General features: G+C 57.6%; 1 protein-coding gene across 13 annotated transcripts in view; it reads right to left on the bottom strand.

Moving 5' to 3' along the window:
* Positions 1-22,855, bottom strand: part of DAB2IP (DAB2 interacting protein) — a 186,799-nt gene that overhangs the window by 10,498 nt on the left and 153,446 nt on the right. For 10 of the 13 annotated variants that reach the window (XM_030919959.1, XM_030919963.1, XM_030919965.1 and 7 more), the window contains 10 exons: positions 17,840-17,993; positions 16,038-16,136; positions 14,600-15,154; positions 11,377-11,521; positions 11,148-11,292; positions 8,308-8,544; positions 6,391-6,592; positions 4,278-4,456; positions 1,442-2,330; positions 513-665 (listed from right to left, as the gene is read on the bottom strand). In XM_030919959.1, the coding sequence (XP_030775819.1) occupies positions 513-665; positions 1,442-2,330; positions 4,278-4,456; positions 6,391-6,592; positions 8,308-8,544; positions 11,148-11,292; positions 11,377-11,521; positions 14,600-15,154; positions 16,038-16,136; positions 17,840-17,993 (2,758 nt within the window). The remainder of the gene's footprint in view (positions 1-512; positions 666-1,441; positions 2,331-4,277; positions 4,457-6,390; positions 6,593-8,307; positions 8,545-11,147; positions 11,293-11,376; positions 11,522-14,599; positions 15,155-16,037; positions 16,137-17,839; positions 17,994-22,855) is intronic. The other 3 variants (XM_010355373.2, XM_010355375.2, XM_010355376.2) reach the window with 2 other exon arrangements.

Below are 22,855 nucleotides of genomic sequence, written 5' to 3'. Positions count from 1 at the left end.
GCCCTGGTGGAGACCAGAGTGGTGAAGAGCCAGGCCGTGGGCAGGCACAAGCCCCGGAGGCCAGGCTGGGGTGGCTCTCCCAGTCATCCTGGGGACCCATGCCTCTGCCTCCTCAGGTATTAGGCTCCCTCAGGGGGGCTCTATATGTCTCTTGGGCACCCTCAGCCCCTCAGCCCCTCAACCCCCAGGTCCTCAGGAAGCTCAGCTGCCTCAGTTGCCCCAGGCTAAGGAGCCTCCCCAGAGGTCCCAGGAGTCTGTATCTAAGACAATTCCCTGGTGATTCCAATCTGTAGATGGGAAGCCTCAGGTCTAAGCTGCTAATCCATTCCTCTTGTTACTTTTCTTCCAGACCCCACTGACTACTATCCTCACAGGGAACAAGGGCTCAGAGGGGACGAGCCCTTCACAAGGACACAAGCACCCACTGCTGGGGGACCTGGAGGAGAGACTCCTACCAGCTGCTCCCGGGAGGCAGCCCCGCCCTGCCCCGAGCTGCCAGGGTCCAGCTTTACCTTTTCTGCTTGGCTGAGCTCGTCCTTACTCCTTAGCCTATCCCTGTGGGGGGGGTCTGGGCCCAGGCCCTCGTCTTCTAACAACTGCGCGTTCATGGTCAAGAGCCAAGCGGCTGTGCGGTCCAGGGCATTGGGGCTCACGGGTGAAGGGCCCTACAACGAAACACAGCTGTGAGGGGCTGGAGGGAGGCGGAAGGCAAGCAGGAGGGACATTAGTGGCCCAGGTGAGCCACAAGGACAAGCAGCTCTGGGACATGGTGGGGAGGGAAGGGTCCTCCAGCTGACTGAGCACCTACAGAGGCAGTCCCCACCCAGGAACTCTGTCTCTCAGACAGTAGCCGATGCCAGAGCCAACAGGTGTCAGGTGGCCTCCTGAGCACCACCCTCTGCTGCCAAGGGGAGAGTGACCCTGCCACTGGGGGCACCGGGGCAGGCTGAGCTGAGAGGAGGACAGGGCCAGGCTGGGCTGTCAGCTCAAGGCACCTCCACTCCAGACACCGCCTGCAGCCTTTGGGTGACAGGGCCATCCATGCTCCAGGTAGTTGTGCCTGGAGGTCTGTCCAGCCTGTGAAAACATTTTGGGAGGGGAGTGTGGGGCCAGAGTAGGGCAGGATGACTCCTACTTTAGGTGGGGGCTTCGACAGGCTTGGAACTGAAGATGAATGCACTCTTTCTCTCTGACCCCAGCCTGCCCCTAGGGGCACTGACAGAGGGGCCTGGAGTTCCCCAAGGCTGCAGTGTCCCTGGTTCACAGGATTCAGGAAGAAGCCAGGGGGAGGGGGCGGTGGTGCATGTGGCAGGCTGGTGGGATGGGATGGCAGCTGGGTGCGGGCGGAGGTGAAATGACCGAGAGGAGGAGGATGGTATGGGGTATGACAGCCCAGCTGGGCCCAAGTGCCCAGCCCTGCCCTCTGACTAGTGGCACTGACCTGCTTGTGCACTGACCGTGGCTTCAGTTCTGGGCTGTCCCCCTTGGAGGAAGAGGACTGCTGCCTCAGGCGGGTACTGGGGCCTGCCCAATCAGGTGAGGCCGACGCCAGGGTTCCGCTTGAGGGTCTTGGGTACTGCAGGGTGCCCAGCAGGTTGGGGGGCGTCCGGCCGCGGGGGGCAGGAGGTGGCGGCGGGGGTGGGGGCGGAGGCTGGTCGATCCTCCTCTGGGGGCCAGCACTGTTCTGCCGTGGCACCGTGGGCTGCCCGCCTTTTTCAGTCAGTGACATCTGTCGCCGTGCCAGCTCACCGGGCCGCCGAGCCAGCTCCTCCGCGGCAGTGCTGAAACTTCCCAGCTTGGCAGCGGCCGCCAATTCCTCGCTGTTGCTGTGTGAGCTCAGGGAGCTGTGGCCCTCAGAGCCTGAGTCGCCAAGGCCGCGGGGTGACAGCGGCAGGCCAGCCGCCATCTGGTACACAGGGTTCTGGAAGGAGAGCGGTGCCAACAGCTGGGGCCGGCCTGGCGCGCCCTCGGAGGTGCCTGGTGTGGTTGGTGTCTGGCCTGCCCGCCGCACCGTGGCCAGCCCTGCCAGGCTCACTGGGGTTGCCCGGGCTGGCCACCCGGCCACCAGCTGAGCTGCAGGGGCCTGCCCATCTGTGGGGAGGACATCGGGGCCCACTGGGGAGCCTGCCTCCCCATCCAGCGCACGGGCATCCTGGAGGTCCACCATGGAGAGGCTCTTGCCACCGTTGGCCATCTGAAGATCAGGCTCGTTGGCTTCCGAGTAACTCGAGCTGCGGGCAGGTGAGGGCTGGACCCCGGAGGACCTTGTGACAAAAAACAAGTCCTTGTTTTCGGGGGTTGGAGACGGTAACCGGGTGAAATCTATCAGACTGCAGGGAGACAAGCACACACAGGGAAAGAAGGGGAAAAGAAGAACTGTGAGTGCAGCCAAGGCGGGTCCAAACCGACAGCACCCACCAACCTGCTGGGGCCTGGCAGCCCAAGCCAGCGCTGGGGAGATGGATGAGCTCAGGTAACAGGAGTGGGAGAATCCGGGGACCAGAGGCTGAGGCGGCTGCTCCTGCACAGAACCTCTTCTTTAGGGGCCAGCACTGCACATTTCAGGCCGCGCTGCCTGGAAGACCCCTTCCCTGTTCAGCTGCATCTTGGGACAATGGGTACTGGGGCCTGGCTTGCTCTGGAAAACTCCTCCTTAGCTAAGCCCTAAGCCACAACTCAGTGGCTCTCTGCTATCCACGGATCCTGCATTGAGAACTCCAACTTCAGAGTCACTGGGTTCCCTCTGCCTCTTCCCTCTTGTTCCTAATCAGACTGGTAACTGAAGTGGGGGCCCGGTGAAACCTCCTCTTGCCCAGCCTCCTGCTGCCGCTCCCTTGTTTGACTGGCAGGCGGGGGCTGGAGTTCCTGGCAAAAACAAGGAATGAGAGCAGGCTCCATGGAGAGCATGACTCGGTGGGAGGGCTGCACTTGCCCTGGCCTCCTCCTCACTCTACGCTTTTCTCTGGCCTCTCCCTGGCCCCTCCCCAGAAGCTAGCTCCTTTAGAAGAAAGCACAACTGTGGTGGGGGCCGGGGGGGCTTTGGAGAGAAGAATGTGGGTGGGGGGAACTGAAGGCAGCAAGGACTTGGGGGGGTTGATATGGCTTGGAATGAGGAATGGGTTGGCTTAGCCTCAGATAGCAAGGAAGTGCCACTCCCTGAGATGGGCAGCAGTAGCCACTCGGGGCTGCAACGCTCATGGGCCTTGGAGAGCTGGCTAGAGCAGCAGATGAGCCAGGAAAGATGGAGAGCAGTGGGAACCTGGCTGCCCAGGCCACACACCAGGTCAGTCTTTTCACAACTCACGGGCCCGGCTGCCTCTCAGCCTCTCAAGGGCTGTCCACCACACCCCCCACTTCAAACTCTTGGCCCGTGACTCTGCTTGGCTTCGCTTGGCACATTCACCGAACAGATCCAATGCAAGACTCAGCGGACCTGCATCTCTGACCCCTCCTGGGCTCCCCTAACCCCAGGTTCTTGATCTCAGCAGGTTCTTGATCTCAGCACCCTCCCCTGCTTAAAAGCCTGCCTTGCCACTGCCTCAGGGAGACCATACTCCCAACTCTGCTGCTGCAGCCACGGCCTCACATGCTGGTGTAAGAGGGATCCCCGGTGGGAGAGGGGAGAATAGGGGTGGAGCAGAAATGCTTCAACATGAACTGAAAGAAATGTCCCTATTTTGACTTAAACAAGAATGTTTTGCCTTCCAATCTGCCTCGTGTGTGTCTTATTTAGGCAAAGCAGACCCCAGGACTGGGTCTCAGCAACACTTTATGTTTTCTGGGGTTCCCAGCCTCCAAGCCTGGCAGAGCCACCGAACTCCTATTGAAAACACCCCCAGCTAAACACCACTTCTGAAGATTCTGACTCAGGCTCAGGAAATACCAGGAACATGTGTATTTTTAACAAATACCAGGCGATCTGGAAATGCTGCGGGTTATCTGGGACCAGTAATTATTCTTTGACACATCATGTCTTTGCTTGTGCTTGTCCCTCTACCTAGAATCCCTTTTCCACCAATGGAAATGATACTTTTCTTAGAACATTAAAAAAGAAAAGAAAAGAAAAGAAAAAAACTATAGCATCATCTCCTCTAGGAAGGCTTCCCTGATTATTCCCAAATGGAGGTTCATCACTTAGGACCTGTACAACTCAAGTCTTGCCAAGTTTGTTTTATAAACACTATGTAGGCATTCTCTTTCCCCATCTGAGATTACAGGTGGGCTGTGCCTAGTCTGCACACACACCCACCACACCCAACATGCCTGGCAGCTCTTACCCGGAAAGATCATTCTCGATCACCATCTTCTGCAGCCCAGCTGAGATGCTGCTGCTGCCAGAGCCCGGTGTGGAGGCCAGGTCGTTGGTCCCTGGCAGCTGCCCACTACCTGGGGTGCTCAGCGCTGTGTGGACATCCCTCAGGATCCGAGGCAGGGGTCCCAGTTTGGACACTATGCTCTGCAAAGGCACAGCAAGAGGCAGGCGTGACCTCCTGGGACCACACAGGTAGGCTATATGTGCTGCAGCCACTGTGGCTGAAAACCACTGCGGAGCCTGTCAGAAGTGCAGATCCCCACCTGCCGCCAGTCAGAGCTGCTGGGTCTGGGACGGGGGTGAGCCCAGGAATCGGTAAATCTGCGTTTTTAACCAGCTCCCAGATATTTCTGGGGCAGGAGTAGGAGGCCCACAGGGGGAGATGCTGACCTAGTGCAAGCCTCTCCTTCAGTGTGCCCTGCCCTGATGCCTCCGCAGAGAGGAAAGCACGCATAGAATCCCAGCATTTCCATACCTCCACCTCTCCATCCAGAGGCTTCTGTGACAGCCCCTCTCACATCACCTACTCCATGGGATAGGCTGGGGCCTGACCCACTTTGGCACCTGAGCACCAGTGGAGATGGTCCAGGCACCCCCAGGTGCTGGTCAGGCAGAAGGCAGAGCCTAAACCCATCTGAACCTTGCTGGCACGCTTTAGAGGACTTGAGGGGCAGAGGATTCTAGGCTATGGGGACACTGCCTTCACCTGTTTATGCACAAGCTTCCACAGAGGTCTCTGTGAGAAAACAAAGTGTGAAAACTCATGCAGGCAATAGAGCACACAATTGAGAGGCAAACAGTTGTGTTTCAAATCCCTGTTGCACTCTATCACTGGTGTGACAATACCAATCACCTTCTATTCTTCCTGCCTGGTTGTGCAGATACGTGGACAGAACAGGGGGAAGGTAAGTGGTGGCAGTGACAGTGACTGGTGTTGGCTGCAGTTCAGGGACTGGAACCGGTGGAAAGGAGGGTCTCGACCCTCATTTCCATTTCTCCCTCCTGTGTCTCTCACAGCCAAAGGCAAGTGGATACAAATGAGCAAAAATGATGGCCTCTGATTGCAACAGCACCTATTTCTAGTGAAAAGTCAGGACTAACCTAAGTGTCCATCAACAGGGCACTGGTGAAATAAACAGCATTCATATGATGCAGTCATTATAAAGCCCCTGGCAGTGGTGCAGATTGCACTGACAAGCAAAGAGGCCCACAATAGAGTGGTAAGAAATGCACACAGCAGCATACACAGTACGTTCTTGCTTTAAAACAAACTGAAAAAGGGAAGGAGCTCTATGTGTGTGCGCCTGCATGTTTGTGCGTGCTTACACATGCACAGATCGCGTCCAGGAGGCTGCATACCAGTGCTCTGAGCGGTCACCTCTAGGGAATGGGACCAGGAGGCATGAAGGGCCTTCCAGGCCAGTTTCAGCACCTTACAAAAGTAAGGTGGTCCCTTGGAGCCCTAGAAAGCAACAGATATTTGGGAAGAAGTTCCTGGTAGACCCAGCCCTTAAGTCCAAGAACTAACTGCTCACTATGTGGGCTGAGGCTGGGGGTCAGTGAAGTCTCAGGCTAGGGAGGGTTCACTTCAGGTGACTGCAGCAGTGTCAGAGGTGTCTAGGGAGTAACCTTGTCAACAGATGGTCAAGGGCCATCCTAGAAAGGTTTCCAACTTCCTGGTGGACAAGTGGAGGTACAGGGTCCTGAGTCATCTTCTTCATACAGGTGAATTCACGATCCAATTTTATTTCTCACATGCTCTGGCAGGCAGCACAGAGGCGCTTGTCCACTAAAGGCTGAGTGCATGCGGAACACCCCAGCCCTAGTACCCAGAGTGGGGCTGCCTTGGCAGATACTGCCAAGTGAACACAGCATTTGCCCACAGAGAAAAGGGGCCCACAGATCCCCAGTGTGTTCTGACAGGACCTGGCCTGGAGCCCTGGGCTCCTGGTATGCAGTTAGCTCCTGATCATGCCACATGGGCGAATTCTCTGCCCTCCATGGTTACTCTGGAAGGGGGAACACTAAAAGCCTGATGGTAGCTTTTGGCCCCACCTCCGCCCCACAGCCACAGGCACCTGCTCCAGCTGGCTGATGGCCTCCCAGAGCAGTGAGTGCAGGCTGGAGAGCTCGCGGCCCAAGTCGATGTAGCCCTCGAAGCCAGCTGTGTTGGAGAGGGTCTCGGGGTTGGAGATCTCCAGCAGGAAGCGCTGCATGTTGGTCCACTCATGCTCTAGGAACTGGTTCATGAAGGACATGTACTCCTCCTTGCTGCCGAATCTGGACAGAGGGTAGCTGGGTGAGCACTCTGGGCCCAGGCAGGCCCTGCCCAGGAACTCCCTCCACTGGGACACCACCACCCGCTTTCCCCACTGTGGCCGGCTCCCACCCCACTCACTCCCCAAGTCAGCTGAATATCAGCTGAATATGCTTTGGCCCAGGTCACCAGGGCCCTCCTTGCTCATGGTAACAGTGACCCTTTTCTGAACCTTTTATCTCAGGACCTGGAATGTTCTGTGTCCCCCATACACTGCCTGTTAAGAGTGTCCTTCCACTTTTCCTCCAAGTTTCACTGTCCTGGTATGCAGATGATGTTCAATCCATGCTCAACCCAGGTCTCCCAATGAGCTTTCAGACATGTATTAATATATCCGCAGGCACCTCCCCCGGGAGTCCCTCCTACTTAGCCTGGCCACACCTGAAGTCATCACCATCACCCAAACCCATGCCCTCCTCCTGAGTTCCCTACCCTAAGTGGAGACCCCACTACCCATACAGATACCTGAGCCAGAACCTCTGGCAGTTGTCAACTCCTCCCTCTTCCTCGTTCCCAAATGGCATGGCCCGCTGATTTTGCCTTCTAATAACCCCTAACCTTGTCCCTTGCAGCCACTGCCTCCTGTACCCCCTCCTCTCCCTGCCAATTTTCTGCCATTGTTGCTGGAACCACAGCTACACTCTCCTTTCAGGTCTTCTGGCTACCATCCAGCTCCCTGCAACCCATCTGCCCACCGCTGCCAGGGTGAGCTTTTCAGGGTCCAGAACAGAGGAAGGCCATCCTCTCTCTTGTTTAAAACTCTCTGGTGGCACCCACAGCCCTGTCTGGACTTCAGGTCCTTGCTGTCCTCTTAGGTCTCACTGCCAGCTTCTCCTGACCTGGCACAGCACATGGCCCTCCCTGGGATGTCTGGCCTCTGCTCCTCTTCCTTGAGATAATGAACGCCTCACTCTGACATGCAGTTGGGGGATCTTGTCACCCTGGAGGCTTTCCTGTCTCCTCTCCCAACAAGCTGAGCACCTTTCTAAGAGGCTCATGTGTGTCTGTCACTGCTCTCCTGCTTATTCCACACATCTCCCTGGCTGAAGTACTGAGCGCTACCAGGGCTGATTCATCTTGGTACCGTCAGAGCCCAGCACACCGATAGCCCCAGGATGGGGCTCAATCCACGCTTTGAGAATGAACAACAGTGAGATGACCCAGCCCTTCTACTTCTGCCCGCTTGCTCTAAGGATGCAGCCGAAAACACCAATAGTGCTTTGTCAGCAAAGAAAGACATCCTGACAGCAGGACACCAGGACAGTGGTGCCCAACCCGAGTGTCTAAGCACAGGGAATGGGTTAAGGAAATATGGGCTGGTTGCCCTTGGAGGAATATTAGTCATTTATTTCAAAACAGGGCTTAATGAACGCTAAAGAATATGTGAGAATCCTTATAATAATACATTAATTCAAAAAAGCAGAAGGAAAAAAAAAGTCTCATGTTGCCACCTTTAAAAATCAAGAAACATACCAAAATGACATATACCTTGAGATGAAGGATAGAGTGTGGAGATTTTATTTTTTAAAAAGTGGGAAGGGGAAGGACTGAGGATTACAGGGACAAAACCAGGGCCTACTTATGGTCTCTGCCCAGCTTGGGGGCAGAAACACCCCCAGGGCTTGCCCTGTGGATGTCAGCCCTGCCCACTCTGCCTGGTGAGGGAGGAGGCACTCACTTGGCAAAGTTGGCCAGGTTCTGGGTGACCTTGGCGATGAGGGTGAGGGTGCGGGCAGTGCGGTCATCGGGGTACTCCTGCAGCAGGTTGAAGAGTGAGGGCGACATGATGGCTGGGCAGAGGAAGCGCAGGAAGAGGGAGGCGCTGATGAGCCGCTCACTGATGTCCGGCCGGCCGCGGCTGCTGCACTCCTGCCTCCACGAGGCAAACACCTCTTTCAACTCCCGTGGGAAGACGCTGTGCAGGGACAAACAAGGGTGGGCTTGGCCATCAGGCAGGGGCCCAGGACAGCAGGAACCCGCATTCCAACCGTGGCTCTACCCCACCAGCTGCGTGAGGTCAGCCCCGCTGTCTGAGCTCTGAGGACACAGCTGTCTGGGGAGAGCAGTCAGTATAGGGCGACTGAAGCAAGTGCCCAGGCAGTAGGAGTGGGGAGACCAGGTTCCCATCGGGCAGTGGGTTCTCAGAGAAGGGCCAGGCCGGTCGGATGGGAGGAGGCCTGAGGAGCTGGCTCTCCATCCTAACCGGAATTAACTGCCAAGGGCCAGTGCTGAACCGCCTATCCAGCTTCTGGTCTGGGCCCTCCCCACCTCTTCCCCAGTCTCTACTTCATTTTTCAACCCCAACAGCAGGCATCTGGGTCTAGGGGGAAGTGAGGAAAACAGGAATAGACCACTATTCCTTGGGTTCCCATCACTGGCTTTGAGACTCATTTCCTTTGCTTGAATGATGTCATAGGAATCTGGGATTTCCTACAAGCTCAGAAAGATCAACGAGATGGGACTACCCCTGAACACAGTGGGAGAACACAGACAGTGGGAGAACACAGCTCTCCATTCTCTAGATGGGGAGAGAAAGGGAGGTAGTGACTGCCCCAGGGTGATGGAGCGAGTGGGCAGAGCTGGCCCTAGACAATGGGGCTCCTGGTTCTACTGGGCATCTTGGCCTGCCGTGGTCAGGCCCACCTGGCCAACTTTTAAGTGGTTTTCCTATTTTTTTTTTCCCTAAAAGATACATCTCCCAGCCTGGGGCAGGCCAGGCCCCAGTGGTCCCTGAACTCAGTCTACACTTGGCTCTGCCATGACCTCAGGGTGATGTGACCAAGGCCCTAACCCTCCTGGAAGAATTCGGTTTTCTCTCCCTTAAACTGAGAACGAGACCTGCCCTACCAAGCTCACAGAGCCATCGTAGGGCTAAAACCCCAAGGCTATAATAGGCTTGAAGAACTTGAAATTTCTTCCCCCACAGGCCCAGCAGCCTGCTCAGCACGCTCTCCCACAATGCATGCTGGCTGACCCATCAAGGGCACGCCTAGCAGGGAATGAAGGTGAGCCACCTTTAGCCGTGGCTCTCACAGTGCCTGGCACAGAACTGGACGGGGGCAGGTGCTGAGTGGTGACATCTATCAATGGCCTTGTCCAGAATGGAGAGGTGCCTCTGACAAATGCCAGAAAGAGGAAATGGAAAATCACAGTTCACAAATGTTTTCCCTGAGTCACATGCCCAGCCCCCCTGGGAAGAGGGGGGAAAGCATGGCCCAGCTGGGAATGGGAAGTGTGTTCCCAGAGTTCAAGGCCCTATAGTTGCTCTCCACCCCAAGCCCAAGGGTGTGGAAAGCTGCGCATTTGTGCCCATCTTGAGGGGCCCATTTGGCCCAGGTAAGCACCTTGTATAGCCCACGGGCTAAGGCCCTGGGTGCCCACTCTCCTGGCTTTGCCCATTCTCCCCGCCTTTTCTTGTCCTTGGGGAGCAGCAAACACTTCCCTGGCCCTCCTGTGTGCCCAGTTCTGAGCTGGTGGGCTCACCTTCTCCCAGGGTGCCCCAGCATTTGGAGGAAATGTTTCAGGCACAGGCACAACCCTATCCTGATGGGATCAGGGCTGCGACAGAGTGTACCCAGGTGTGTGGCCTTGCAGCAGGAAAGGCAGGAGTGTATGCAGGTCAAGGTGCAGGTGAGTGAGAGGCACACGTAACAAGGAGTGAGGTACGGCCAGGGAGGGAGTGGTGTCAGAAGAGGCTGCGGACGGAGGCTTGGGTGGGTGGGGGCTGTAAGCCCTGAGCTGGAGGGGAACACAGGTTAAACCTGGGCAGCTCCTCTGGGGTGAAAATGAACCCACTGCTTGGACTGACAGCAAGGCCCTCCCGGACAGTCCCATGTGCCACCACAGGAGGAGGCTGTACTCGGCACCAGGCTGGCTGGCCACCACACACATATACCACAGGAGCAAGCCGGTGGCCGTGAAGTCGGCCTTACCGCAAGTTTCTCCGGGACTGATTCTGGCCCTGCTGAGGGGCCTGTCTGAGCAGCCCACCACTGCATGCCCTGCTGCTTTCCAGAGACGGCAGAGCCTGCAGACCCCGCTGTACTTCAGTCTAGTCCTTTCTCTTTATTCTCTAGTCCTAGCAAGAGGCCTACCTGGTGCTCAGGCCCCCAATGTGCCCCTGCTGGACCCCATCACAAGACTGTGACATGAGCACCTTAGCTCCCAGGGACAGGTGAGGAGCCTCAGATGAAGCCATCCACCCACCCCAACTGGGGGGCCGCACAGGGCCTGTCAGTCTCACTCCCGCTGCAGCCCAAGCACCCACAACAGCCCCCAGCACATGAAGGGTGCTCTCTTATCACCAGAAACGGTGGACTGGTGTGTCCAGGTTCTTTCCACCACAAAGCCACAGCAATGTGCTAAACGCTGCCTCACCTGAGAGCTCAAAAGGGACTAGGCCAGGGGACTGGCAAGTCAGTACAACTCAGGGGCCAGGCAGCACCGGGCACACTGCAGGTGCCAGACACTGAAGGATGGGGAAGGTGACAGGGTGGGAGGCCTGGGCACTGCACTGACCAGTAGGAGTTGATGATCTTGCAGAAGGCCAGCTCGCAGCACATCTTGAGGTTGCCCTGGTGCTCTGGGAGGTCAGCGGCTGAGCACTTGCTGGGATCCACCTCGCAGTTCTCATCTGACTCGTACAGTGCTTTGATGAACTCACCTATGGCCAAGTGGGCAGGGAGTGGGGAGTGAGGACCTGGCAGGCCCTGCCCACCCTCTGCCCTGCTGCTGGCCCACTTCCTACCTAGGGCGTCCTGCAGGTACTTCTGGCCCACTAGCTTGAGGTACTCCTCGATGGCCTTGGTGGCCAGTGTGTTCTCCCGGAAGATGAGGTGCTCGTTGTCCCCGCAGCGGTCCACCTCTGACATCATCAGGTCTGTCAGGAAGTCCTGAGGAGGCAGGAGGTAGGGAGAGCAGGACCTGAGCTGGCCTGGCATGGAGGCTCCTAGGATTCCAGACCTAGCCAGAGAAGCCCTGGCATTTTGAGGCCGCTCCATCACCAAGATGCAGGGGTCCCCGGGAGGAATAGTGTGCCCACCTTTAGGGGCTGCTGGGGAGTGTGGGCAGGGCAGGGGCCCCCAGCCAAGGTAGGAGCCTAGAACTGGTGACAGTAGAGCTGGGTCTACGGATGGAGGCAGCCTGAACAAGTGCATGCCACATGGAGCCACAATCCCCCACCACCAGAGAGAATGGACTCATTTCCATGTATAGCCCTGATCAGGCCTGGCCTGGTGACCACAGCAGGACTCGCCTCTCCCCGCAGCATCAGTGCCAAAGAGGACAAGTGAGGCTGCCCTGTCTCATGGTAAAAATGGTCACCAGTATCCACCTGTGACTCGGGTGGGAGCTCCCACACTGGACACAGATGCCTTCTGTGCAGTCCCACTGCCCGGGGAGGTCATGAGCCACCATGCTCAGGCAGGTGAGAGCAGGAACTGATGTGCAACTGGCTGGAGAGGGAAGGTGGAGGCGCCACTGCCCACCTGGCAATCTGGGGTAGCAGCCCCTGGCCCATCAGGTCCCACACAAAGTGTTGTGGGAAAACCCCAGCACAGAAGCCCGAACCCACACCTTCCCCCCATTCTAGCAACCATGCGGATACTAACTCTCTCCCTCAGGAGTCCCCCACCTCCTTGTACTTACAACCAACCTGTGGCTTGGGGGAGGGGAAGAAGATAGGAAAAACTGTCAGAGTTTCAAGGGAGGGTGACAGGGCAGGGGGCCACCTAGCACAGAGCCTGCAAGGCACCCAGGAGGGGTAGATCCAGGCATCTGTGCTTAAGAAATTCCTCACTCCGACGTGCACGAGTGGAGACCTTTAAAACAGAACTGAGATCTAGACACAGGAACTCAGGCTGCACAGCAGAGGCACAGAGAGACAGCAGGTGCCAAGGGGAAGCTGTCGGTGGCTTCCTGGGGATCATGTGGCCTGAGGACCCCTTCCTGACCAACAGGCGACCTCCAGGGTTGCATTCTCTGAATACACTGAAGCAGGGGTCAGAGCTGCATCTCCCCTGGGGCTCCCGCTCAGGACCACAGCCTTCCTGAACTCCTGCAATAAGAGTCGGGCCCCAGTGCTGGGATGAGAACCTCCTGAGAGCCAGGACCCAGTAAGGGGGAAACCAATGCACACACAGCAGGAAAATGACTTGTCCATAGCCACACAGCCACCTGGGGCCAGATTTGGTCCAAGTCCTTTGCTTTCCAGACCCCATTACTCCTCTAGTCGTGGAGAGGGAAGAGGGGCTAGTTCCCAAGTATTCCAGAGCTGGGGGCTCAGATGCCTGTCACCCCAGTAGCACAAGTTACTTTCCATCTTTCTATCTACTCCTCCGCAACCCCACTGAGGGCCTCTGGGGTTGGCTGCGGCCCTGGCTTCATCTCCCTCCACAGTGAGCACCTGGACGCACCTATCATTTCAGGCTGCTTCAGGGAGGAATCCATTTCCCAGAACAGGCCAGCCCCAGCCCAGCCCTGGGGACCAGGTACTGAAACATCAGACACAACTGCAGAAAAGGCTCCAGCCTCTGCAGCTCTCCTCACTCCCTCTCTGGTGCCCACGGGTCCTTGATTCATTCCATTTCCCAGCATACGTCTCCTGTGTTGACCAGCATATTAAGGACGGGGCAGCCAGAGCTGCCCCAACGTGCAGCCTAGCCAGTCAAGTCTGAAGACTGGAGGAGAAGGTGAGGGAGGAGGTAGTCGAGCACTATAGAGGAAAACTGCTCCCCATCGCAGGTCCATGGGGAGGAGGTCCCCGCCCCAGCCCTGCACTTGCAGCACACAGCAAGTCCAAGAGGGAGGGGTGCTGCAGAGGGTTCCCACTGCAGAGGCTGCTGAGGCTTCCAGCCATGGCCTCCCCTTCCAGAGCCTCTAGGAACAGGTGAGAGGGTGAGGGACCTCCACGAGTCTTGTGCCCTGGACTCTGCCCTGGGGTACCTGGGGCATGGCTCCCAACTGTGCCTCCCTGACCTAGGGCGCTAAGAGCCTAGGACCTTGACACAGGGCGCCCCTCGGCCACCTGTCACTTGGTTCACAACACGCCACTGTCCAGAGGGCAGAGGCCCTAGTCCTTAGCCCAGCACCAGGGTCCATCCACGCTGCAGAGGCCTCAAGTCTAGCCCATTTCCCACCCTCTCTGGGCAGCTTCCTGAATGGCAGGTGGCAAATGTAAAGAAAGACGGTTGCCTTCGAGGCCCACAGACTATGCTCTACTGCCTTCCTAGGGGCATCCTGGTCCAGGAGCCCATTTGTCCCCAAACCAGGTAGGCGGGGCTGAGGCATGGCTTGCATGGTGGGCTGCTGGGCCCATCTTCGGGAGCGGAAGGTGAAAGGGGTTATGGGGATGGACACTGGGCACCTCTGGCCCTGAACTACGGCTTGCCTGGGTGGGTCTCAGATTCCCGCTTCTGTGAGGCTCTGGGGTGGGGCCAGCTAACCCTCAAATGGTACAATTTTGACTGCGTCTACCTGTGTGAGAATCTGTGTGTCTGGATGAGAGTGTGGGATGAGGTGGAGTTGTGATGGAGACTCATCTGTGCCTCCCGCTGGGGAGGTCTGCCGAACTCCATACCCCACAGGGGATGTGTGTTTGGCTCACTGGGGCTGGTGGCGTTGTGGGACCCGTATGCTGGGACAGCCAGCCACCCGGCCTGTTCCCCTGGAGCCTCAGGGGGTCAGTCCTCTGCAGTAGCGGTAGAAGGCACCTCAACCCAAGCCCACTCCCTCACTACCAGCTGCAATCCCATCCGCTGGTTCCACACAAGCCTCAGTGATCAGCTCCAGCCACAGGGCGGGAGTACAAAACGCCCAGCCCACAACAGAACTCCTGGGTTTAGGGAACCTATCTGGTAGTGACTGGTGCCTCCAAGGCCTTCGTTAGGCCTGAAATGTATGGATGTGGGGAAGGGCAGGTAACCCAGCACTGTCGCCCAGCCTGTGTCAGGAGCTGAGGGGCCTGCACGCACCTTCACCTTGCCCGTGCTCTGCAGGATGTGCACCAGGGCAGATGCCATCTCCTCCTTGGTCTTGGCACTGAGGATGGGCTCGAGGGCTGCACACAGCCCCAGGTAGTGGTTGGTGATGTGCTCAGCGAACTCTTTGTACATCTCCATGGGCAGGATGGTGATGGTTTGGTAGCGTGCCTTGATGCGGATCATGGGCCCAGGACCCTTGCCACCCTTGGGGTTGGGCGTCACCACCGGGTACCACTTCTCCACGAACTGCCGCCCGGCCACCGAGGCAGCGGGCAGGCTCACCAGGCCCAGGTAACTGTTGCGCTCCTTCTTCTTCTTCTTGTCGGTCTCCCGGTACAGGTGGACAGTGACTGTGCGCAGGGGCGGCAGGTTGTGGAACTCGAAGTGCTCGCCCCAGAACACATTGTCCGTCTTGAGCTTGCCCGTGGTGCGGGCGTAGAGCACATCATCCAGGCACAGCTCACACAGGTACTTCTTCTTGGCTGGCAGGTCCTTGGCCTCAATCACCCACAGCTTCAGGATGTGTTCCACACGCCGGCTGTTGTCCTGTATGTGCATGGGAGTCCGGGGTGGTCAGCTGGGGGTGCCACATGTAACCCCCAACTAGCCCAGAGCCTGAGAGAGCCTCAGACCCAGGAGGAGCTCTGAAGGTGGAGGCGGCAGTGGGCGCCTAGACCCTGAGTCAGGATGAGGTGGGGCTGATGGACAAGGGCTGGATCTCTGGTCGACCTCACATAAGCTCACTCACCTTGGGCAAGTGACTTAACTGGAGCCTTGGGTTGCTTGTGTATAAAACAGGACTAAGGTAAACCCCCATCTCATAGAGAGCGAGACTGAGAGAGGCCAGCACAACACCTGGCACATCACAGGCTATGCCATTATTAACTCTTCCTTAATTTGCTGGTCTGTACTGTAACTTAAGAGATGGCTATGGTGACTAGGACTTGGTCAGGCCCTCAAGTCAGCTAGGGAGACAGATACAGAAGCAGGGATTACAGTGGGGGCTCCCAGGACCTCACAGGGGAGCCCAGGGGCAATGGGAACACAGAGGACACCAGCCTGGGAGAGGGGTCCTCACCTGGAGGAGGGGCAGACACCTAAGCTGGAATGGGAAGATGAGCAGAAGTCGGCCAGGGGCTGGGAAGTAGGGATAAGGGATCCCAGCAGAAGGACCCAGGGTCCAGCACTCATTTCCCCAGCCCAGACTCAATGTGTAGTTTAGAAAACAGAGGCACACAGCACCTGTCTCAACCTGGCAAACTCAAACATCTCTTTCAGAGTCCACCAATATTGTCCACTTGGGTCCTGCCTCCATGCAGGCTGACCGCCCCCAATACCAGCCCACATCACAGAGATCGTCTCTCTTGCTTCCTCATATCTGAGCCTACCTTCAGTCCCCCATGCTTTGGTGAGAGGGGTGCAGGCTTACCTTGTTGGGGTGCACTGCTCGCCGCAGGTTCTCCATCCACTTATCCCGCTCAGCTGCAGAACGGCAGGAAAAGCACTTGCTTCCTGATGACGTCGTCACCTGTGGGGAGCAGGCAAGACAGTGTTACCAGGGAAGGGACCACAGCAAGGGCAAGCAGTGATGGAAGACGACCTTGGAGGCTCAGGGCACTCTGGCCATCAGGTCTGCATCACAGCTACAGGAAGCAGCCAGGACAAGGCTCACATGACCCTTCTACTTCATGTTTTGGAGGTGGTACACTGAGACCCACTGTCCCAGGGCAAGTCAGCAGCCATAGAGTGGCCCTGTCCTGCACCAGTGGGCTCCTCACTCGTCTCTCAGTGCCCTCTGTCCAATAGGAAAACATCTTCCTAAGTCTAACCTCCTTCTCCCTGAGATGGAAAGAGGGAAGGAACGAAGACCTCGCCCAGGTCAGAGGGCAATGCTTAACCTGAGCGTACTTTCCCTAAAGGTGGAACCACAAGAACCAAGGAGACAACCAAAGGTAGGTACCAGAATCCCCTCAGTCCTCAGCTGACAACTCTGAGGGTTCTCTTCCATCAAGCAACAGTGACAACAATGGTAATACAAGTCTGGTATTTTTTATGCCGGACTAGAGATGTGCCAGGCCCTAGGGTCCCCGGTCCCTGACCCTTCTCCTCCCCTCCCTGTCTGACTCTCACTCCTCCTCTGGTCCAGCTTAGACATCTACTCCAGGTAAGGGAGCCAGTAAGGGCAATTCCTGCTATGTGTTCCCACTGCCCCCAGCAGCAGACCCAGGGCTCCACAGGGGAAGCACGCTCTTCACTCGGCATTTGAGGGCCTGCACCTTCCACAGCACCCCCTGCTGTGAACCAGCACACAGGGCCATCTTCACCCTATCCATGGCAAGGATGTCAGAGCCCAGATCAAGCCCGGCTTGGTCAGGAGTCCTGAACCAGAAACGGTCCCTAGTGGGCACAGGGTATGGGGCAGGTGCCAGGCACCACTTTGTTTTTCCCCCGGGCTGGGGGTGCCAGGAGATTGTCACACTAGTCCCCAAGTGGCTGCTTTTCATTACCAGGCTCATTCCTCTAACAGAGAGCTCTCCTAGCTATGCATGATTATTGGGGGTAGGAATCTTCCCAGAAACTGGTAGGAAGCAATATTAATAACTGGAGAAGCAATTAGGAACTCCCAGGAACACCTGCAACAATAGTAACCCTGCTCCCGGCTTGGTCTCAGTCTTGCTGTGTGACCTCTGATGTCTTCGTGCCTCCTCTGGGCCTCAGATCCCCCATTTCCTATGAGGGACTAGACAGGTCATCCCCAGGTGGGTCACTGGCTCTCTGCATTCAAACCTCAGGTCACAGAATGCCAGGGCAGGAAAGATTTGGGCTCTCATTGTTCACAAGCAGGAAACAGGCCCGGACAAGAGGAGACTCTGCTATCCACACTGCATTTGGGATGTGAGCAGGCTCTAAGACATGGGCTCTGGTGCTTAAGAAATTCAGGCTTTTCCCCTACTCCCTGTCACCCACTGGGGGCCCCAGCAGCTTCATGCTATCATGGAGAACAGGTGCTGGCCCATTTCCAGAGGGCCCAGAGAGTAGGAAGGACAGCCCCTGCCCCAGCTCCACCTGGTGTCTTAGGAGCTGAAAGCTATCGGTAAATACGAGCCACTGTCCCCAAGACCCTGGCCCCTGCTGAGGCCACAGCAGACTGGACTCCAGGAGGATGTGGAGGAGACCAGACAGGCCAGGAGAGGATGGGGTGTCCAACCCAAGCCCTGCGATGGGACCCACCTCGAAGCAGTAGTCCTGGCCAAGGATGCTGCTGTGCACGGGTTTGATGACCACCTCTTCCTCCATGCTGAGGTCCAGCGCCTCCACTGCACTGCTGGGGCTGAGCAGGGACTCGTGGGAGCGAGACTCCTTCAGCCTTGGCATCAGATGGGACCTGGGGTGGCAGTAGGTGTGTCAGGCTGGGCCCCCACAGCCCAGGTCAAGCTGGTTGCCACGTCCCGCCCATCTGCCCCGGCCCTGTCCCTTCCAGCAGGCAGCCACTCCTCTCCACTCTCTCTCCTTTCTGTCTGAAGACATATTTGGGGGCAGGGCTGTCACAGAGACCGGTGGGAACCTCCTCCCCACTGCAGGAGTCTGGCTGGGGGCTCAGCCTCTCAGAGAGCTAGAAGGTGAGATCAGGGGGTCACTCCAGGGTTAATATTAGCAAGTGAGCCTGCGGGGTAAGGGCCAGCTTGGCTCCTGCGCAGTCTCAGAGACCCAAGGAAAGCCCACCTGATCCAGGCAGCTGTTTGCGGTTCTGGGCCCTTTCCCATCTCCCCTCTTTTGCACTGGTCCCTGTCCAAGACTGAGCAGTCACTCTGTCCCAACATTTATCCAGTATACCACTGCCAACAGCTCTTCCTCATACACTGTCCCACACCACCAGCCCCACACAAGCGAGAGCCACAGGGACCCTGCTGCTCCCATATTACAGATGAGGACAGCGAGGCGAGGCGAGTCTTGAAGCAGAAGGGATGCAGCAGTCTCTGCATAGTACCCGAGACACACACTCCATCGGGGTCCACATACTCAGGGCCCAGGTCAGTAGCTCCGACACAGGCACAAAGAGCACAGGGCTGATGCCACGTGGCACCCAAATGCAGACCAGACCTGGGCCCACTGCTCCCCTGCTGTGTGGCCCTGGGGAAATCGTTCCCCTCTGAGCCTGTTTCCACAGTGCATCACATGGAAAGCACCACAGACGATACCTGCTCCAGGGCTAGGTAAAATCTCTCCAAAGTCAGCAGCACAGAGCAGTGTCCTCCTACAGCCCCCAGCCCCCATGGTGGGGTAGAGAAGCGGGAGGATAGGCTGGGTCTGCTAAGACCACCTCGGGTGCAGAAGCTGAGCCCTGCTTGTGTCCAGGGCTCAAACCCTGGGGTTGGTGAAAAACCTACTCCAGGCTTAGCCCACACGGACCTCCTACCCCCAACGCCCTATGCCCTTTGGCTCCTGGCTCCAATGGTCCAAGTGCTCAGTCCATCATTCTCTCCCTGCCTCGCCAAACCAAGACCCCTACCTTGGGACATGCTGAGACTTGGCCGCTGACCTTGAGGGGCTCGCAGCGTGGCAGAGCCATCAGACACTTCCCTGTAGGGTGCATACCCTGTATACTCATTTCTGTAACTGCCCTGGGTCAGTGGGCTGAGGCCTACTCCGTGGGCACTTAAGAACCCAGAGGTGAGCAGGAAGAGCCCTGCTCAGAGGGACTCAGGCTGACAGTGGCCACCCTCCCACCCCAAGCTCCACATCTCCATGGCAACGGCCCTCTGAGCATAAGAGCCCTCCCTAACATGGAGTCCCATGCTAGATGCCATAAGGAGTCAGAGTTGAGGGAATCCCAATCCTTAGATACCCCACAGAGGCCAGCCCATGAGCCCCAGTCAACTGGCTCCCTTTGACTCTCCACGCCCAGCATGAAGCTGGCCTCTGAAAGCAGAGGGAATGGGCAGAGCCAGAGGAAAACTGTGAGACAAGTTCAAGACAGGGGGAACCCTCCCCAACTCCTACGACGACTCCCACCTGGGGCTTCCTGTTGTGGCCTGAGCACGTGGGCAAGCCCAGCATGTGCCTCTACTCCTCTGGGGCGCTATCCCTGCGAGGCCCAGTTCACAAAGGGGCACTGTGGCCTACCCGCCACACCACACCGCCACACCACTGTGTTGGAACAGGCCTCTTCTCCTGATAATCCCTCAAGGCCTTGCTCGAGCAGCCTGGCCTCCTCCCCATCATGGCAATGACCAATGCTGTGGGTGGGCCTGCCCTCCCTGGGCTGAGATTCCACCTGAGCCACCCACCTCCGAGGGCGGACTCCAGGCCTCCCTCCCACATGGGGCTTCATACCTCAGTGGAAGAGATGCTCTGCCTGACAGTAGGGAAGTCACCCTGGCTGGGAACGGCTGGGACCCATAGCCCCACAGGCCTGACGTCTGGAACCCAAAACCCAGCCCACAGTTTGGGATTGGGCTGCTTTCTGGCCCAGCTTGGAAAATCTCTGCCAGGTAATGATGCTGGGAGCTAGGGAGGGTGCGGTAGGGGCCCAGGAAGTACAGAGCGGGGAGCTGGTGAGCTGAAGCCGCCTCCTGCCTGGGGCGCATGGATGAGCTGGCTGTGAAGAGGAAAGGCAACGCATGCTTCAGCAGGCTGGAGCTGCCCAGAGAAATCCAAGGAGACCCTGGTCCTGCAACCCCAGGAGCCCAGCAGGCCCAGGCCAGACCCCAAAACAGCCAGATCCTGGAGTCTGTGGTTGCAGAGCCCTCCTCTTCCTTCCCCACCATCCTGTCCCACAAGCATGCTCTGGCTGACCTGGAAAGGATCCTGGCAGAAGAGGGGGCTGGGGGGAAGCTCAAGGCCCTTAAGACACCCTGGACTGGCCCAGCCTACCTGGGCAGCCCTGACCCTCCCCACTTCCCTGGGGGCTTCTCCACGAGGTGGGATGTAGAGCAGAGGCTGCATCCATCCCTGCAGCCCAAGCTCTCTGGGGGGAAGAGGAATAGGGGCAGGGCAGGCCCAGGGAGGCCCAAGTGGTTCCCACAAAGTCTCCCAGGCTACTCCTTCCTGGATAGTACAGCAAGCCGGTGGTAGAGGCAGGGCCAGTGGACCCGTACCTCTCTCACTCACGTTCCTATGCATTTCCTTCCTGACCAGCCTGGAGTCTACAGGCCCTGACACACAGTATCCTCGGTCCCTCCCTCATCTGGGCCCAGAGGGAGCTGGTCTGCTGTGACCCTGCCAGGGTGTGCCCATGGTGGTAGATGATAAGATGAGGGGGCTCAGGAAGGAAAAATGGCCATTTGGTCACTTCCTGAACCCAGCAGGACCAATTCAAGGCCCAAGAACCGCCTCTCTGGGAAGCCAGCCTTGTCCTATGTCTGCAGCAGTGCCTGGCCACTTCACAGCCCCATCAGCCACCCAAGGCAGGCTTTTCCCCTCCCCTGGCTTCATCCCATGCTGGCACTGTTGGGCCACTTCCTTTTTCACCTCCAGCCTCTGCCCTGCCAGGCTAGTGAAGCAGCGCATCAGAGACAGGCAGAAGATGGGTCGTAAAGACTGCCCAGGCTCCAAGGGGGCAGGGGTAGGCACAGCCTCCCTACCTGGGATACTCAGGTGAAAGGAGGTGAGCAGGCACTGGTCTCTACCTTGCTCCCATTCTACTCCCAGGAAGGGATGCTTGTAGGTACCCACCTCTAGTCAGCACAGGGTGAGCGCCCTGTTGGTCACCTGCACATCCCTTTTTTCGTATTTCAACTGCACACAGCTCTGCCAGGAGTATTCATCTACCCATTTTACAGAAAGGTATGACAGGGTCAGAGAGGAGCAGTTACTTGAGCCACGCAAGGCCCCCTGCTGGGATGGGAACCAGGTCAGTCCAGGAGTCATGCCCACAGCTACCCTATGTGGTGTGGTATCTGGGGGCTGATGCCCCTGTATTCAGGGCTTCTGCCGTCCCCCAGCCCTGGGTCCAGTCCCTCTCTGCTGCCCAAGGCTGGGGGTGGAAGAGAAGGTGGCCCAATTGCATGGCCCACAGCATCCTCCCGACCCTGTGCCCAGCTCAGTCTCATGATGTCTTTCCCCTCTGACCTCCTGTGGTCTCTGGAGGCTAGAGCTTTGGTCCCCTAGGTGAGGTGGCACCAAGGAGGGCAAAAGGCCTTCACATGGGGATTCTACCCCTGCAAACCACTTCCATGGCCCAGGTCTGAGCTACTTCTTACAACAACCCTGCCAGAATGTTGCATGTCTACTACATACAGAAGCAGGTCTCAAACCAGGGCGTGGGCTGCACACTGCCTGCCTCTCACCAGCGCAGAGCTGGCATCCCCAGGCCAGGCTTACTCTGGGCCATGCGTCACATGAACCACCGCACAAGTCACCTCACAGAATCTCCACGAGCCCAAGAGGCAGATGTTGACCTCACCCCGCTTTACAGGGGAGAAACTGAGGCCTACCACAGAGGGCAAGAGATGTGCCCAGCATCCCATCTTTGTTCTAGTGTTGCTGCCACACCCAAACCTTTTGGGTCCATTTCCTCATCTGAAAAAGAAGGAAGGAGGCTTGCTTCACCCAGAAAACACTGGCAGCCAGCACACACTGAAAGTGCTGTGAAGACAGCGCCTTCAGGGGGAGGTATTTCCCAGTCCTTTGAGTTGTGGGGGTGAAGGGATCCCCTCTTGAGACCACACGGGATTCAATGCCAGCCCCAGAACTTGGCACTCCGAGCCACTGGCTGGCATCCACCTGCCTGCCCCACCTGACCAGGCCCACTCTCGCAACGGCCTGCCTGCTGGGACCCTCCATCCCAGGAAGTGGGAGTTTCAGGCAGGGCCCCAGGCATATGCTGTCCTTCCCCTTTTCTATCCAACCTTCAACACCTAGCTTCAGTGCCCCTTCTTCCCTGAAGCCTTCCTGGACTCCCTGGGCAGACAGCCATATCCAGGCTGTGCTGGGAAAGTCTGTCACAGAACTGTCTCCTTGTCAGGCAGGGGGTTCCTGGTGGGTAGGGTTGGGTCTGGCTGGCTCCAAGGTCCAGAGCCTTAGAGTTCCTGGACCAATACCCCAATACACCAGCAGCCAAGGTCAGCTAAGCTCAGAGGGAACGGGAGGTCAGGGGGAAAAGGACAGTCCTCCCTCAGCCTGCAAACCCTGGTGACGTGGTTGTTCCCTTGGAGGAGGGACAAAGAAGGCCTGAGGGTGGGTTGTCAGGGAAGCTGCCTGTTCAAGGCCAAGTCCCAAGAGCAGCATTCCAATGTTCATTCCAGA

The sequence above is a fragment of the Rhinopithecus roxellana genome, chromosome 16, assembly GCF_007565055.1.
Source record: "Rhinopithecus roxellana isolate Shanxi Qingling chromosome 16, ASM756505v1, whole genome shotgun sequence".
Taxonomy (NCBI): Eukaryota; Metazoa; Chordata; class Mammalia; order Primates; family Cercopithecidae; genus Rhinopithecus; species Rhinopithecus roxellana.
The sequence above is the reverse complement of the archived record's forward strand: the minus strand, read 5'-3'. Positions and strand labels throughout refer to the sequence as shown.